This window comes from Ovis canadensis, chromosome 3 (genome assembly GCF_042477335.2).
Source record: "Ovis canadensis isolate MfBH-ARS-UI-01 breed Bighorn chromosome 3, ARS-UI_OviCan_v2, whole genome shotgun sequence".
NCBI lineage: Eukaryota > Metazoa > Chordata > Mammalia > Artiodactyla > Bovidae > Ovis > Ovis canadensis.
Genome location: NC_091247.1, coordinates 32244183 through 32262943, shown reverse-complemented (window position 1 = coordinate 32262943; position 18761 = coordinate 32244183). Strand labels below are relative to the sequence as shown.

The window sequence follows — 18761 nt, the reverse complement described above, 5'->3', positions numbered from 1 at the left end:
CACTCCACTAAGTGTGTACTCCGCGCTTGTCACATCCCTCTGTCTTTATATTTTCCTGTCAATCTAGGCTGTTTCCATTTTTTTGTCATTACAATCAATACTGCTATGAAAATCTTTCACATTTTCCATACTGCATGAGGTACATAAGTAGGAATAGAACTGCTGAGTCATAGGTTACATGAATGTTCAATTTTATATTAAACTGTCTCCCAGAAACTTTTATAAGAGTTAACCCAACATCCTCTCCACCGCTTGGTTTATGGTTATGGTCTAACTTTTGTATTTCCCTGATTAATAAGGTTGAATATTTTTCATGTTTATTCACCTCTCAAGTTTCCTCTTCTGTGAACACCTGGTTGTCTTTTCTTCATCTTCCTTTTTTTCACACAATCAACTCAAATCTATTGTACTGTTTGTGCCTCTTTAACTAATCCCTTCTTTACATATTTATCTTGGCTTCTTTAGAAATAAAAGCTTTATTAGACCTCTATAAAGTAGGGTCTAGAATCTAATATACCCAAGTATGTCAGATCAGGTTGTCACCCAAGTCTTGGCATAAATGTAAAAAGAAAATAAATCAAAATTTAAATGAGGGAATTCTTGTTATTTTAGAACAGTATGGGGACAGCCTGGTGAAGGCTGATTGAAACTATAGATAATTTTGGACTTCCTAAGAGTTTCAGTCATTCAATTTTTGTCTCATCACATAAGGGACTAAGAACTGGTTATAGCAGAGAATCCACTGTTATATAATCTTCAAATGCAATAATACTCCTCATATGCAGTGACAAAGGGAGGCCTGTGTGTGTGTGCTTATGTGTTCAAGTTCAGTATTAGGCCACATGAGAGCAATGAAGTCTGTAATTGTAGAAATGGAGGGTAGAAAGTAATTAAATTATCAATAATGGCAATGGAGAAGGCAATGGCACCCCACTCCAGCACTCTTGCCTGGAAAATCCCATGGACAGAGGAGCCTGGTAGGCTGCAAGTCCATGGGGTCGCTGAGAGTCAGACACGATTGAGAGACTTCACTTTCACTTTTCACTTGCATGCATTGGCAAAGGAAATGGCAACCCAATCCAGTGTTCTTGCCTAGAGAATCCCAGGGACAGGGGAGCCTGGTGGGAGGCCATCTATGGGGTTGCACAGAGTTGGACATGACTGAAGCGACTCAGCAGCAGCAATGGCAACAAATGATGAGTAATGTGATGAGTATCTTAGGAGGGAATCATAAATAGGCTGACTTAGAATACTTCTGCTTGCTAGAGCAAAGTTTAACTAACAAACCAACCAAACCACTGTTCAACATTTCCAGGGAGAAAACTTGTTTTAAGGGACAAGAACCACTTCATGTAGAGCTGGAAGTACTGCTAAATTTTAAGGAATTAAATATCTGATACTTTTTATAACTAGTTTATGATTGTTTATCTAACTCAATCCCATGATATAATGCCAATTTTATATTTTAAGAATACTTCATATTATTTTGGTATCTTTATATTTTCTTTATACTTTATACTTTCTCTGGTATTTTTTGTGTGGTAACTGTGTACAGTACGGTAATGCCCTTTTAATAGTGCATTGGTGGAAGAAAACACAATATAAAGAAAGAATCCTATTTTAGGGCCTAAAGATACCTGTTCTCAGTAATTAGTTGCCTGGTTTGGGAAAAGCCACCATTCCCTAATGTGTAAAATGGGCAGGCTGGATTCTATAATCTCTGAGGTTCCCTCTAGATTTATGATTACTCCATTATTCAGAGCTTTTTAATTTTTGCAAATTTATTCTAAAATAAGGCATATTAAGATTTTAATGCTGGGTCCTTGGTCAGAAACAAAACTACCAGTTGTATCATTGTTCCTATAGAAAAATAGTCTTTTTTTAAAACAATCTAATTTAGGATTTAGTTTATGGAAATACAATTGAAGAAAAGCTTAACTATATTGTTCCTAAATTATCCTCATAATTTTTAGGCCTCCCCTGTCTTCCACATTTATTCTGTGGACTAACCATCACCGCTTTCCAACAAGTTTTTATTCTGCTATCTCCCAAGCCCTCTTTGGTTTTACTGACACAAAAGATCAGCTATATTTTTTTAACAGACCCTATCTTTCCTTCATGCAATAATATTTTTGGTTTTTCAACAAGGGTTTATTAAATTTTTCCAGTGTTGTTCACTGGTAGAAAGTAACACATACATGCTAGACTCAAAAAGGGAAAGGAAAGGTATGCAAATTGATCGTTACTACACTTAGATGCTGTATATCTAAGCTCCCAGACATTCTCTTTGCTGTATTCAATTGTCTGTGCCAATGTATCTCCACCTACTACTCTTTAGTAAGAGCAGTTGGGGGTTTATCTTTAAAACCCAAGAATAAAGCATACAACCAAGATTTCTGGGGCTAAAACAGTAATAAATATTGTAAGAGGATGTTATAAACAATGGTAAAGTAAAAAAGTAAATGCTAACAAAGAACAAAATAGTAGAAATGATTTTTAAAATCTTGGTCTGCTATAAGTCTGTAGTATCTATCTCTCTTTTAAAACTAGAGTGGTGAGTGATATACAATTCTCACTGATGAAAACCTAGCTGACAAAGTGAAGACAGGATTAAACAATATAGGGGAATTCCCTGGTGGTCTGGTGGTTAAGGCGCCATGCTTCCACTGCAGGGGGTGCAGGCCTGATCACGGGTCGGGGAACTAAGATCCTGAGCATGCCACGAGGCATAGCCAAAGAAATCTTTAAAAAAAAAAAAATTAAACAACATATGAGAAATTCTTTATATTAAACAACAGTAACAATTTGGTTTTGCTGAAAATCAAATCTGAAGTAGGTCTTTAAAAAGAAGGGCTTATTTTCAGGCACTCACTCACTTTGTGGCTGCCTCCTATCCTCCTTTTAATTCTAACAGACGTCTCTGTGTTAGAACTTTCTGCAGCTCTGTTTCCTCAATCAGGAGCACTCATTCTGCACCCTTCCTCAATGCACCCACCCTTCCAACTGTCTTACTTGACACAGCTGGCATCCTTTGGGGCTTAACTGTGTGGTATCAGCTTGACAAGCTTTCTGTTAACCAGCTGATTTTTAAAACAGGACCTCTCTATTAGCTTCTCTTATACCACTTACATCTTTTCCATCAAAAAAGTACAAATCTGTAATCATATCATTGCTTTTTGCTCAACCATGTATACCCAGAGCAATCATACATATGACAGGCACTTTCAGGCATTTGATCAGTATGTGCTGAATCCATTTAAAGGAAAAGAATAAAGGAAAAATGAAATAGATACATTTATGCACAATACTAAAACCACCCTTTTGTATCTATTTGTAAGCAAATATATTAACACTGCCAATTTCTTTTCATGAATTTGAAGAAATAATTTATAATCAACAGAGATGTGAATAACTATAAAATAATTTCCTCTCCAGCACCCTCCCGTAACAATATTGACGGTAGCTAAAATGCACAATATCAAGACCACATCTGAAATGTTTTCTGTAGAGGACTAGTGAACAGCAGCTGAACAGCAGAGAAGAGAGGAACACAATTAGTTTTAAGGTGACAGTCACATTCATTAATGCTGAAAGAACATCCTGAACTTTGCAGCTAGTACCTGTAGTATCTTGCTTGGTCATAAAGGATTCTACACCCGTAATAGCTGGAGGCCGAGGTAATCGCCGTGCAATACAAATCAAACATGACTGGAAATCTGCCCAAAACAAGAAGAGGAAATTGAAGGAAAAGAGGACAGAAAGTGGTTCACATCTATTACCTGCCATTAACGGTTTTTGTAAAAACAATACATGTTGTAAGATCTGACACAATATTGGAGTGACTCTGATCTAACAGTATAATATCAGAATTAAAATTGCTCGCAACCAAACACTAGTAGCTGCAGAAAGAGGTCTAGTTGGAATCAATTATCCCTTCCCACTGAATATTCTTACATAAACTAGAGGAGACCGAAGAATCTCAAGTACTTGGCGGATAACAGTTTGAAGAAGTAGTTTTGGCTAGATTCAAGCAACAGAGTGGTTTTTAAAATATAGGTTCATAATTTCCTATACTCATTAATGGCTACAAAGATTATTCCTATAACCACTAAGCAGATCACAAACTATCATATGAAAAAAGAACAACATTTAACTGTTTCTGAAGAGGCATTATTTTGCCCTTGACAGAAGACGTTTATGTTCTTAGGACCTGTAATTTTTTTGAATGTCCCATTTCCATTTTTGTGAGAGGCTGCACACAGTATCACACAGCTAAACATGAGACAGGCCTGCATGTATATTCTGTAAAAAGTTCCCAGCTGACGGTTTTACCCTTTCCCAGGTAGGACCCACTACAGACAAGCCTTTTTGCATCTGACTGACCTCCACAGCTTCCTTCCTTGTTCCTTACTCCACCAATTTGTGGTGTTCTTAACTTAGTTCAGTTTAAGTGTGCATGGAAAACTCATCCACTGAAACGTATTTAACTAATACCATGTTCATACCCTATTCCTATTAGAGCTTCAGCTGTGTTTTTACCTGCTCATAAGCTTTCTCCTTATAAATTACCTTGTATGGCCTCAAAAGTGCTAGCTCTATTCTCCAGTGTTCCGTACACGCTAAGCTTGAAACTTTCTAAAAAATCAGAGCTGTTCAACAGCCTGCTGCATCTGGTGCATTTCCAACTGGCAGCAGTGAGTTACAGCTCTTATTTCTAGGCAGCAAGTTGGTTTGAATGTGACATTTTAGTGGGAATGTCAGCTACAACTGAGAATTTGGGGGTATTTTAAAGGGGGGTAGTTCTAGATGTTAACAATTTTTTTCTTAAGTATTAAGAAATATATAGCAAATTGAAGAGCCACTAAGATATATAATATAGTAACCAAAAATATCATCTGAAGAAGGCAGTTTATAATCAATTTCCTCTCTGTTTCCAAAAGCACCGGAAAAGCGATCGAACACCTTAAAACCACCCTCTGTTTTACCTTCTCCATCCTCCTGAATTGATTTCGGCTGTGACACAGTGAAACACTGCATCACTTCATACCGCTGGCAAGCTTCCTGGTTCTCGGGGCCAGGCTCATCTGGACGGTGAATTAGCATCCTGCAGTTAAAGGTATGGCTGTTTCGGCGTGCTGCTTCTTGAGGCCAAGGAACTCCATTCACTGTGAAAGAAAAATTGATTATACGCCTGTGAAGGAGATGAAAAGGTACAAACTCTGAAGATACAAATGACACACCTTTACTCATCTGCTTAATTAGATACTCAGATTAAAAGACAGACCCCTTCAGATCTAACACTATCCTGAGGCAAAAAGACTTACCTTCCATTGCAAATTTAATCCTTTTACCAATTAGAGAAATGTAAAACTTGCAAGAAACTGTATAGTATTTCCACCCTCAAAGATAAGGCCTTACAAATACCCTAATTCGTTAACAGACAAAGACAAAATTAAAAATTAATAGCTTCTTGCTTTTTTGCTCAGAATTTTATAGCAGTTAGTTAATAAGCTTTTCCACTTGCTTCCTGCTATACTCTGGCATTGGGGAAAAAAAAAAAGATTGACAATCATAGGTCTGTTACTAAGCGAGAATTTTAACCTGGAAGGCATGGATGCTTAAGGGATGGCTTGAGAGTATGTTGTATGTTCCTCCTTCTGGTTGGAGGAATCAAAGTTTTTCAAATAAGGTTGTCACTCAAAAAAAAATATTTAGAATAGACAAGAGACCAACCTTGGTTTTTTAAATCATTTTTTTCTTGCTCTTTATTTTATTTGCACAATTTGCATGCTACAATGCCTTAAATATAGCAGATAATCATTTTACTTCATTAAAATGATTGCTAAAACAGAAATGTTACTGGATTCAGTGTAAGAAAACTGAATTCCATTGTACAGCAGATATTTACACATGTCAAGTGAGAATCACTGTGTAGCGAGTCACTACTTTTCAGTTATAATATTATATTCAAGCCATGGTGAGAGACAGGGTTTTTCAGGCTGTTCTCTCACCATTCCCAACAGTTTTTTTACCATAGCTTTGCTGTTGAATCTCCTTCTTTTTTATTATCTCATCACTCTGCAACAGTTAGAGGATATCATGGAAACAAACCTATACTGGAGTAAGGAGTCTTGGTTCTTTGAACTAGTTGTGAGGTTTGGGTTAATAACTTAATCTTTGCCTCATCTTTAAAATAAAGGAATCCACTATATTATCTCTCAAGTCACTCACACTCCACATTAAGACCCCCTAATAACCCCTTGAAACTAGTAATTTTAATAGTAATAATCGTTTCAGGCTCCCAGTAAACACATAGTATTTTTTCAAAGAAGAAATAACACTTCCATTTCATCAAGTGAACAACATAGGAAATAAAGAGCTATGGATAACATTTCATTTTCATGTTTGATTAGTTATACAGGATTTCTAGCCAAGACTCTCCTCCCAACTTCTGGAGTGCCTACAGGTTAAGGAGCAGGTACATGGCTTAGTGAAGAGAACACAGGCTGGAAGTCAGCCCTATCTATCCTCTTAGCTAGCCTCCTCTGGCAGTGAACAGCCCATCCAACCATTGGATGGAACTTCAACCATGCTTGGAACTCGTGAGTTGAAACCACTTACATCAAAAAATGTTCATTTTAGTAAGTATGTAATATGAACACTATTCTTTCCTCCCTCCTTCCTTTTTTCTTTTCTCTAAGCAAGCTGGTAGGATAAATTACATACATTTGTCTCTTCCTTAGACATAATTAAAATTCAAAACAAAAGGAATTCCAAGCAGAAGCTTCTTGTGGTAAGACGACTAACTGTTCTGCTTCCTAACTCTGTCACAGAATTATGGCAAAATCTAGAGGAAGAGGATAAAAGGAATGTTCTCTATCAGCTATTTGATGATGTTCCTCCTTCATATTTAATCTCAGGCTGAAATTAAATTTTAAAATATTTAAAATATGTATGACATAGAATATCATATATTATAAACATAATAATAATTATACTTTACTGAGGGGAAGCTACAGAGAGCTCATATTCTTTAAAAAAAACACATTCCTTTTACCTAGTGATTTTGGTAGCAGATTCTTCACAAATTCTGCATGATCACCCACATGCAGTATGCTGTAGACACTGGTATTCATTAATTCCTCTTGATTGTAACCCAAGTAGCTGGTCACATTTTCTGACACAAATACAATCCTCCCTTCACAGTTCACAACAAAGAAAAACCCATCCAAAGCCTGTAAAGAAAAAAAAAAAAAGGATTAAGAGGTTATGAGGCTAAAAGAGACAAGAAAAATACTCAAATATGTTTCTCTATTGAAAAAGAGAGTGGAAATATGTGTCAAGTTTAAAAAAAGGGTATTAAATAGAAGATTTAATACTGCATGTTCTCTGTGGAGGGAACAGGATTTTAAAACAGACTGTACACTTATGTTTCATGTAGGCATGAATGAATATGTCAAACTTCTTTCTTAGAAAGAAATTTTATGGCAGTAATGTGAAGTAAGCGACTGACCCATTCAGTCATAAACATCTCTAAACTGTGGGTTAAGACCTGGTGTCTACCCTCAAGGAACTTGTGGTACAGTGGAGAGACATAAGCCTAATAAAATGCCAGTGAGAAATACAGTGTGAAAGACAAAGACAGACTATTCTGTGAGTATAAAGAAGGATGCTTATTTGGGGTCAAGGTGGGAGGCAGAGAAAGGCTCCTTACAGGCGCTGGTCTGAGTTATAAAAGGCACAGCGGCGGAGGGAAAGAGGAATGAGGGAAGAACCCTCTAGGCAGAGGAGAGAGCATGGCACATAAGCGAACCAAAAAGCAGTTTGGAGCTGCTGGAGCACATGGCACAAGACAAGCAGTGAGTCTGGAGAGGTGGACAGGAGCCAAGTCACAGAGGGCTTTCTATGCACAGAGATGGAGCCCAGGAGCTCCAAAAGAAGATGCATATACCCAAGGGGAGCGTAATATCCACAGAGGTGCGGCAAAAAAGTTAGAATCTCTATTTATAGTAAAACCTAAAACATAAGGAAGAAATTAAGCTTTATTAACATATCGACACCCTGGTGCCTCACTCAGTCCATACCAGAATCTGAGAGAGGATCCAGAATGGAGAAGATGACAGTGATACCTTATTTATAATCCTTCTGTTTATTGCAACATGTTGCAGTTTACTTGCTATAGAATGTAGAAAAGCAACAAAAACAAGTCCTTTAAAAAGCAGAACATTTACAGAATTTTGTAACAACGTAACCACCCTTGGTATTACACATGATTTGCTGGCTACTTGTAAAAAAGGACTTAACAAAGCTGTCTAATAATGTTGATGAGCTACTCATTTTTCTTTTTTTAAAAAAGGTAAGTGTCCCAAGTTTGCTGACCTTTTCTATGATGATGTGTGGTAATGATAATACCCTACCCAGCAGGTATTTTCCAAATAATATACACACTTAATTTTGTTCCTTCAGGGTAAAGATGAAATTTTAACAATGAAAATAAACTGCTTTCAAAAAGACACATTATAGAGTCAGTATATGAAAATGGATGTTTTGAAATGTTACCACAGTTATCATTTTGTTGCTGAAAATGATGTAAATCACTTATAAAAATTATCTTCTCAGTTTAAACATTTGGAAACAAAACCTTTTCACTGCTCAAAAGTCTTCCAGGTTTGGTGGGCTTTAAAAACCCATTTCTTAAAAAAGGAAAATGCAACACCTTCTGATTAATTTGGAGAATCACTATTTGAGATTTTTTTTAAAAATGGAATTTAAGGAATTCCTTGCCGGTCCAGTGGTTAAGACTCAGCACTTTCACTGCTGGAGCCTGGGTTCAAGCCTCGATGAAGATGCCTTAAGCTGCACAGTGTGGCCAAAAAAAAAAAAAGAAGAAGAAATCTGAAGAAAAACTTACATAATTGGTAGGCAGCATTTCAAAATGAGTAACGTGACTCAGAAACTCATCCAATGATACATTTTTCCACTTATATCTATCTCATTTTTATGAGGTGTCTTGAATTTTCAGGTGATTATTTAAGCCAAATATTCAAATAAACTGAACTTGAAACTACATCTTAAAATCAATGCCTTCCAAAGTATTCAATCAAGATTTTAAAAAATAATGAAGCACAGCACTGTTCTCATGAAAAATACTGCTAATATCTTCTTTAACAAGAACAAAAAGAAATAAAACTATTTTTACTCCACCTGACTGTTGTGACTACTTTTCACTTAGTTTATAATGCGAAGATGAAAGGGATGTGATTAATAATCTAAAAACCTCAACACTAGACAAACCTTTCACTAATCTATTTTGGATTTAGATGAGCACAAGAAGCCACTCTCATATCCAATTGTTTTCTTAAAGTCAGAGTAGCTATAGATTAGATCAGAGTATATCATAACAGGTGATCTATATATGTATTTTTTCTTAAAGTTTATGTGAAAATAGGGATAACTGAAATACAAACATTTATCATTTTCTTAGAAGATCTAAAAGATATTTTTAAATGTTCATAGCTATTAACTGAATCAGTGTAAATATAATTTAACTTCTTTTTTTTCCTTTCTGCCCTCTTCAGTTCAGTTCAGTTACTCAGTCATGTCAGACTCTTTGCAACCCCATGAATTGCAGCACGCCAGGCCTCCCTGTCCATCACCAACTCCCGGAGTTCACTCAAACTCATGTCCATCGAGTCAGTGATGCCATCCAGCCATCTCATCCTCTGTCGTCCCCTTCTCCTCCTGCCCCCAATCCCTCCCATCATCAGAGTCTTTTCCAATGAGTCAACTCTTTCCATCAGGTGGCCAAAGTACTGGAGTTTCAGCTTTAGCATCATTCCTTCCAAAGAACACCCAGAGGCCTCTTAAAAGAGTTTAATAAAAAAACAGTTTGGGCTTCACAGGAGGCACAGTGATAAAGAATCTGCCTGCCAATGCAGGCAGGGCAGAAGATGCGGGTTCGATACCTGGGTCAAAGCGATCGAAGAAAGATCCCCTGGAGGAGGAAATGCCAACCCACTCCAGAATTCTTGCCTGAAAAATACCATGGAGAGAGGAGCCTGGCGGCCTATGGTCCAAAGGGTCACAAAGAATCGGACACGACTGAGCACACACGCATGCACAGGTACAACAAAGTATCTCAGAGCAAGAAACAGGACTGATATACAAAGCAGGCAAGTAAGAAAAACTTGGCTCTTTCATGGCGAATCATTTCCAAGGGACACACTACCCAGCTTCCAAGTTACCACCTTATTTTCTATCTAGCTTTCAGGGTGTCCTTCTAGGACACGGCCTCCCTAGCAACCCTGTCTAACTTCAGTCAGTCAGCTTCTCCCTTGCTTTTTTCACTCTCTGTATCTGTCTCTAGGTCTGGAAGTTATTACCCTTTGTCTGCAGCAGGGCTGGAAGAGACCGAGACCCACTCTTGGGGTCATCTCTGCCCACTCTGAAGACTGGCCAGTCGTGGACACAGGGGTGATGTGGAGATAAATCTCAAGCACTAGCAAGGTCCAGAGAGATTCACCTGGACTACACAGTGCAATTATTTTTAAGGCATCTGTGAAACCCAAAGGACTTAAAAGTTCTCCTTCCTTGCAATAGGTCTGTAGTCCCTGTAGGCTCCTGTTTTCACACTTTCTGGGACTTCTCCAGGCTCTCCCATTGACTGCACCTGACCTTACTGCCAAGCTGGGAAGTTATTCTAGTAGCTGGCCTCTGGAATATGCAGTTGGTCAGCCTTACAGGGAATACAGAACTTTTACCAGGTCCCTGCTTGGCCTCAGTTACATGGACTCATCATTTCCTCTAAGAAGTCTGGGGCATCATGTTTCTTTTGAGCTTCCCCAGAAAAGATTGGCTTGGAAAACAGGTTGACAAAGGCTACCCCATGGCTGCAGAGATGTCCTGCTGACCTTCTCCTGAGATGCAGACAGCCTATCCTGGGCTGGATATGTGGGGTTTTTTGTTTGTCTTCTAAATTAAAATAAAATATATACTTGAAATTTTTAAAAATATGACAATTAAGTGGATAGTATAAGATCTGCCAAAATCCTATTCCCAAGAGATTCATAACATTTCAAGGAATCCTTTGAAACTATTCCTATGAATATATAAACATTTTTAATATCTAAAAGTGGATCTAATAAATATAACCTGCTAATATTTGTTCTTATTCTATAAGTTTCCCTCATGTGTTGTGCATATAATTAATTTCCAAGTATGCTGCTGGGAAGGAATCTTCCTATTTCTCCAAGTTCTCACAGCTGGGCTGACACTGAGCTACACACAGGGGATGATAACAAATGCCACTCCATTCAGTATAGCATCATCAGTTGGAAGAGTTTTTCTCTCTTCCCAGGATATCAGCCTTTGAAGAGGACCACCCTGGGTCTCAACGCAGGGTTCGCACTGGCCAGGGCTTCTCACAGAGCCCTCGCTTTAAATGATTACACAAGCTTCCCTGAGTATCACTAAGTGTCAGTCACTGGACAAAGTTCTGGGAATAAAACACACATTCTCAACAATTTTATAGTCTCTGAGGGAAAAAGACAAGTACACATAGTCACAGTGTAGTACAACAGAGGCGTTCACAAAGGTTACGCACAGATCCCAAATGGGCAAAGGAATGGCTGTTGTGGGTAAAGTTTCCTGGGAGGAGGCTCAATGACACCTGAGCTGAGGCCTGAAGGACACAGAGCAATAACTCGGGGGGACAAGGGGTGGAAAGAACATTCAAACAGAGGAAACAGCTGAGGTTAAAAAAAAATCACCTTGTAGACACTTTCATATTTGTGTTATACTTAACAATAAAAAGTTATTTTTTTTAAAGCTTCAAAGTAAAGCACCATTACCTCCCCCCTCCCAAAAAAAAGCCATGGGGATTATTTTGAAAGTAGTGTTTTTAAGCAGGAGAGTGACATGATCTGCTTTAACAAAGATCCTTCTGGCAGTGGGTGCGGCATGTGGACTGGAAGTAGGCAGACAAACTGCAATGCTATTGTGATACTCCAGGTCAAATGCGAGCCTGGATCATGGCAACGGCAGTGGAAGTGACAGAAGAGAAATCTACAGATGCAGAACAAACAGCATCTGGGGACCTCCAGCAGATGGAAACAAGCACAGGGGATGATCCTTCATTAATGACTTCAGGGTTCTGGTAGATAGGTGCCTTTCCTAGATAAAGGGGACTCAAGGGGGGAAAAAAACAAGTTTTAAATTTTTTTACTTTTTTTTAAAAAATAGGAGATGAGGGGATCGATTATAAATTTAGCTGTAGGAATGTTATATTTTGAAATGACTGAGGAACTTTCTGATGGACATGCTGAAAAGGCAATAGGATATAATGAAAGGGAAGCTGTGGAGAGAGATCTGGGCTAAAGATATACCTATGTGACTTACAGGTACATATTGTATCGTTTGGTCTTTGCTTATTTGTTTTTAACTATAATTACCTTTTCCCCTTTTAGAGAATGTCTGATTTCCTTTGAGGAGTTACTTCTTCCCCATTTAATAAAGTCTCATGGGATTCTTAATCAGGCCATTGGGAAACTTCCTCCCTCAATATGAACCTTGAGAAGAATTACAATCAGAATGTACATGGTTGGAACACATTCATTCTGGCAGCAGAGTACTGTCCAGAGGGATCTTTCAAAGAGACAATTTGTATAGCTTCTCCTTTCTAGCCTCCTTAAGATGCCTAGTTGCTAGGTTGTGTCCAAACCTTTTTTGAACCCATTAGACTGTAGTTCACCAGGCTCCTCTGACCATGGGGTTTTCCAGGCAAGAATACTGGAGTGGCATGTCATTTCCTTCTCCAGAGCAACCTTCCCAACCCAGGGATTGAACCCAGGTCTCTTGCGTAGCATGTGGAGCTACCAACTTTACCAACTGAGCTACCAAGGAAGACCAAGATGCCTTAGTTTCACCTTATTTCTAAGCATGGTTCTGTGTATCAAAATAGTATCCCAATGAATTCACATTTGGTTAAGTGAAAGTGAAGGTCGCTTAGTCGTGCTGGACTCTTTGTAACCCCATGAACTACGCAGTCCATGGAATTCTCTAGGCAAGAATACTGGAGTGCGTAGCCTTTCCCTTCTCAAGGGGATATTCCCAACCCAGGGATCAAACCCAGGTCTCCCACATTGCAGGCAGATTCTTTACCAGCTGAGCTATGAGGTAAGCCCACATTTGCTTAACATAGTCAGAACTGGTGTCTGCTATTTCAAATCTGTTTTAGGTTCACTATCTAGACTTCATGGCTTCCCAGGGGGCGCTAATGGTAAAGAACCCACCTGCTAATGCAGGAGACTTAAGAGACACGGGTTCGATCCCTGGGTTGGGAAGATCTCCTAGAGGAGGAAATGGCAACCCACTCCAGTATTCTTGCCTGGAGTATTCCATGGACAGAGGAGCCTGGCGGGCTACATGGGGTCGCAAAGAGTCAGACATGACTGAGCAATTTAGCATTAGCATTTCAAATCAGAAAGCCCCCTTTGGTATTTTAACAGACACAGACACACACAAAAACATCATATAGACAAAGATACAGATATTGATAAAACGGTCCAGGAAATATGCACAGAATAAAAAACAAAAGGAAAAGAGCCAAAAGAACCTGCGGGAAGCTAACATTGAAGATGCAGATAAAGAAAGAGAGTCAAAGCTATGGTTTTTCCAGTAGTCATGTATGGATGTGAGAGTTGGACCATAAAGAAAACTGAGCTTTTGAACAATGGTGTTGGAGAAGACTCTTGAGAGTCCCTTGGACTGCAAGAAGATCAAACCAGTCAGTCCTAAAGGAAATCAGTCCTGAGTATTCGTTGGAAGGACTGATGCTGAAGCTGAAGCTCCAATACTTTGGCTACCTGATGTGACAAACTGATTCATAAAAAAAGACCCTGATGCTGGGAAAGACTGAAAGCAGGAGAAGGAGGAGACAAGAGAGGATGAGATGGTTGGATGGCATCACCAACTCAATGGACATGAGTTTGAGCAAGCTCTGGCAGTTGGTAAGGGACAGGGAAGCCTGGTATGGTGCAGTCCATGGGGTCTCAAAGAGTCAGACATGACTGAGTGACTGAACTGAACTGAACTACAAGAAAAAGAAACCTGAGAAAAAAGGCTAATGAGCAGCCAGAGAGAAGAGATAGTTTTATAAAAGGGGATTATGAAGAAGTTTTACAAAAGAGGGAATGCTGAGAATATTCTCAAATTAGTGGTGTTGGTAGAGGGAATTCTATTTATTACAAAAACAGAGGATTAGTTTGGGTAATAGGAAAAAATGTATAAAGGAGTTAGAAAATCAAGAGACCTATACAAGTCTGAGTGTTAGCAAGACTTCACCAGAAAGAAGGACCTTGAGGTGGGACAGGAAAGAAGAAATTATTTTATATATAATATAAAAATACATGTATGATTTAAATACACATATTTATAGCTACATACATGTATGTATATAATAAATATAGATATATAAAAAATAAAATTAGGCCAAGAGATAGAAAAGCCTAATTTTGGGGGAATACGTATGTATATATACACACATATGTATGTTTTTAAACATTCATGCATGGCAGGGAGCACTTAAGGTGACGAACCTGCTTGGAAACAAAACATCCGTGTTGAGAACAGAGGGAATAAAGATTAGACAGGAAAAAACAGGTGAAAATTACACAGTAGCTACAAAGTAATTCAAGATTAAAAGTTCTTCATTTTAAAAAGTGTGACAGAGAGTTGTTAAAATAGTAAGTTCCCTTACAATGGTCACATAAATAGTTAAAAAATTCTTAGTCAGAAAACACCTACTGTAACAAAGCGAGGCATCCCTTATTCAGAAGTAAAATCCTACAGCAGAACTGGGTTTCTCTGGTGGCTCAGGCAATAAAGAATCTGCCTGCAATCTGGCAGACCTGGGTTTGATCCCTGGATTGGGAAGATCCCCTGGAGGAGAGCATGGCAACCCACTCCAGTATTCTTGCCTGGAGAATCCCCATGGACAGAGAAGCCAGCGGGCAACAGTTCATGGAGTTGCAGAGTCGGACACAACTGAGCAACTAAACGCACAGCACAGTAGAATTAGCACTAGCTAGCTAAATAATTCCAGAAGTTTTATTTTCCCAATTAGTCCTAACTACCATAAAGAAACAGCAAAGCCAGACAGTTTTCTTTATTTAGCATGTGACCATTAGAATGCCTTTATGAAAATTTCTCATGTCTGTTCCTCGCATTTGATTCTGAAATAATAATAACTGTCAAAATAGTTTCTGAGATTAAAATAATCATTAAAAGTTATTTAAAATTTTACTTTGTTTTATAATTTGTTAATTGGTGTAAAATATAAGGAAGATAAAGGAAAAAATCAGATTGGCTAGAACAAAGATTCTGATCACTTTCTGAGTCAATGAGAACACCTACCTCTAAAAGAAGAGGCCCCAGGGATTCCTTTTCTATCACTCCTTGACTGCTCGATGAGATGTCCGATTTCTGTACTTCATCATCAGTTGTTGATTTCTCTGTAACAAAGAAACAAAAAGTCACACATCTGAAAGGAGCTCATTTCCACAATGTCAAGTTCATGAAGACAAAAATTCACCTAGTTTCAGATTCAAATAACATTTACTCATTATCTAGGCACTTTCACATTTAATCTTAATTATACTCATTTTGTAGATGATAAAATGGAGGTTCACAAAGGTGAAGTAATCTTACAACTAATAAGCGGCAGCAGGAAAATTTGAATTTTCTGACCTGTCAAGTACAGTGTTTCAACAGAAAAAATGGTATAAATATATAACCTTTTTAAAAAAGTCTACTCCAAAAGTTTTTTAAAAAATGGGCAAATTGTAAAAGAATAATTATTCCTATATTTTTCTTTTTCCTTTTCTGAGCTGATCAATTGCCACTGAAGACAGAGTGAAGATATGACTCTGTGAGCTCTGACTGATAAATCAACAGCTGCTAAATAATTTGGAATTCTTTTGTGTGGAGATGTTGAAAAGTCCAACCACTGTCTTAAAGTAGCAACAATACTTATATAAAAGTTTCCAATTGGTCAGACTGGTTAGCTCACCAAAAAAAAAAATATGGTATTACTGAATACAGAGATTCATTTTTTTCACTTTAAAATATGAAATATTTCAAATACTACAAAAAATACATAAAGTGACATAGCTACATTCACATATCCGTCATTCATTTTTCATAGATGTAAGCATTATTTGCTTCAGGTCTTTCTTTTTTAAATAAATAAAATGTTACAAACAGCTCTACCACCATTCCACCTCTGTCCCTTTCCAGAAGTAACCTGTTCTGAAGGCAGTTCTAAGCATGTTTTCATACTTCAACTACATATGTATGATCATACAAATACAGTACTGTTTTGTGTCTAATGTTTATATAAAAACATACAGACGTTTTCAACTTATTTTTCCACTCAATATTATGTTTGAGATTTAACTGAACTGATACTTATAAATTTGATATATTCATTTGAACTGCTGCATGAATAACCCACAGTTGACTTCCTTGTCCCCTACTGGCAGGCCTTTTGGCTACTACGAACAGTGCGATAATAAACTATTTTCCGTATTTTCTCTTTGGAGTATTTGTGACAGCTTCTTTAGGGTAAATACTAGAAGTGAAACTGCTGGATCGCAGGTCCTGTACATTTTCAACATTACCTAAGTTTGACAAGTTACTCTCCAAAGAGGCTGTACTACCAGTAACATACAAGTGTTATTGTTTTTCTGTATGTTGATACTTGATAACAACACAGTTTTTAATTCTGGGGAACCTAATGGGCGTAAAACGTTATCTCATTTAGTATTTATAATATGGTTTTATTATGCTATGATTCACACAGCACACTGTTCAGGCATTTAAAACATACGATTCAATGGTTTTTAGTATATTCACAGAGTTGTGCAACCACCATTACAATAAATTTTAGAAAACTTTCATCACCCCCAAAAGAAATCTCACACCCTTTAGCAGTTACTCCCCATTTCCCAACGTTCCCAAGCTCAAGACAACCACAAATCTACTTTCTATTTCTACAGATTTGCCTAGTTTGGACATTTTATATAAATGGAATCATAAAATACGTAGTCCTTTGTGACTGGCTTCTTTTGCTTAGCATGTTTTCAAGATTCATCGATGTTGAAGCATGTATCAGTACTTCACTCTTTTTACTGCCAAATAATATTCCAATGTACAGGTATACCTTATTTTATTTACCCATTGATCAGTTGATAGATATACAATTTGCTTCCACTTACTGGCTATTTATGAATAATGTTGTTATGAACATTTCTATGTAAGTTTTCAATTCTCTTTGTTATATACCTACAAGTGGACTTGCTGGGCTATATAATTACTCTACCTTTTTAATATCTGGAGAAACTACTGGAATGTTTTCCAAAGTGGATGCACAATTTTACACTCTCACCAGCACTGTATGAGGGTTCCAACTTCTCCCATTCTTACCAACACTTGTTGCTATGTCTTTTTGACTGTAGCCACCCCAGCAATGTAAACTTGTATTTGTATTGTGGTTTTGATTTGTATTTTTCTGATGGCTCATAATATTGAGTATGTTTTTCCTGTGCTTACTGGTCATTTGAATGTTTTCTTTAGAGAAATTTCTATCCAGAGCCTTTGCCCATTTATTAATTGGTTTCCCTGGTTGCTCAGAGGGTAAAGTGTCTGCCTGCAATGCGGGAGACCCGTGTTTGATCCCTCGGTCGGGAAGATTCCCTGGAGAAGGAAATGGCAACCCACTCCAGTATTCTTGCCTGGAGAATCCCATGGACAAAGGAACCTGGTAGGCTACAGTCCACGGGGTTGCAAAGAGTTGGACATGACTGAGCGACTTCATTTAATTGGGCTATTTATTTTTAAATTATTATAGCATGGGAGTTTCTCATCTAGTTCTAAGAAACACTTCCTTCATCATTTCATGTATGTGTAACATTAAGACAGGTTTTTGTTGTTGTTGTTGTTTTTTAAAAGAAACAATTCCAAAAGAATATAAACTTCCAAAGCCAAGTACATTATGAAGTAACTATGCATGAAAAGTAAAACATAAAATTTTAGGCAAAACTTAAGGCAGGAGTGGCTAGAAGCGGCTATATCGACCAGCCTAAGGCATGTGAACAGAAGTGACACACAATTTCTGAGTCTTGTCCTCAAAGAGAAAGAAGCATACCTTCCGGTTTTCCTTCCCCTTCTTGTCGTCTGGGACGTGCACAGGTGAGCCATGTTTGACATGGATAGGGGCAATACCCTAGGAGTGGCACAGCCCAAGAGAGGGAAGGAATCTGAAAATCTGACACACACCTAGCCTATCTTGTTAAAGCCACTGTACATTGGGTCTCTTGAAATAATAGCCTTGCCTGTATCCTAACAATACATTCTTTATTTTTCAATAACATGGTTATTTGCTACATCCTGATTGTGTCCATGTTAGACAATCTGTTAACATGCTATCATAATTTACTTACATCAACCACCTAGACACACACTTTCCCTCTTTATATCCTCCTAATATAGTTACAATAATTTTTAGAGCAGTCAGTATTTAATATCTATGTTACTATGGCTACATACAGTCCATAAATGAGTCAAGGTATGTACTGTAATTTACAATTCTTGTGTTTTATGGTTTAGTTTTTCTGTGAAGTCTGACTCATCTCTAAACTCTCCACCAGACTGAAAAGTTCCTCTCAATTTGCTCAGTCATCACATATTCCTATGAGTCCCACGTT

At 37.8% G+C, this 18761-nt stretch overlaps 1 protein-coding gene across 29 annotated transcripts in view; it reads right to left on the bottom strand.

Moving 5' to 3' along the window:
* The window catches only part of NCOA1 (nuclear receptor coactivator 1), a 219274-nt gene that overhangs the window by 69093 nt on the left and 131420 nt on the right, over positions 1-18761 (bottom strand). For all 29 annotated transcript variants that reach the window (XM_069582750.1, XM_069582765.1, XM_069582749.1 and 26 more), the window contains 4 exons: positions 15412-15509; positions 7058-7235; positions 4986-5165; positions 3621-3716 (listed from right to left, as the gene is read on the bottom strand). In XM_069582750.1, the coding sequence (XP_069438851.1) occupies positions 3621-3716; positions 4986-5165; positions 7058-7235; positions 15412-15509 (552 nt within the window). The remainder of the gene's footprint in view (positions 1-3620; positions 3717-4985; positions 5166-7057; positions 7236-15411; positions 15510-18761) is intronic.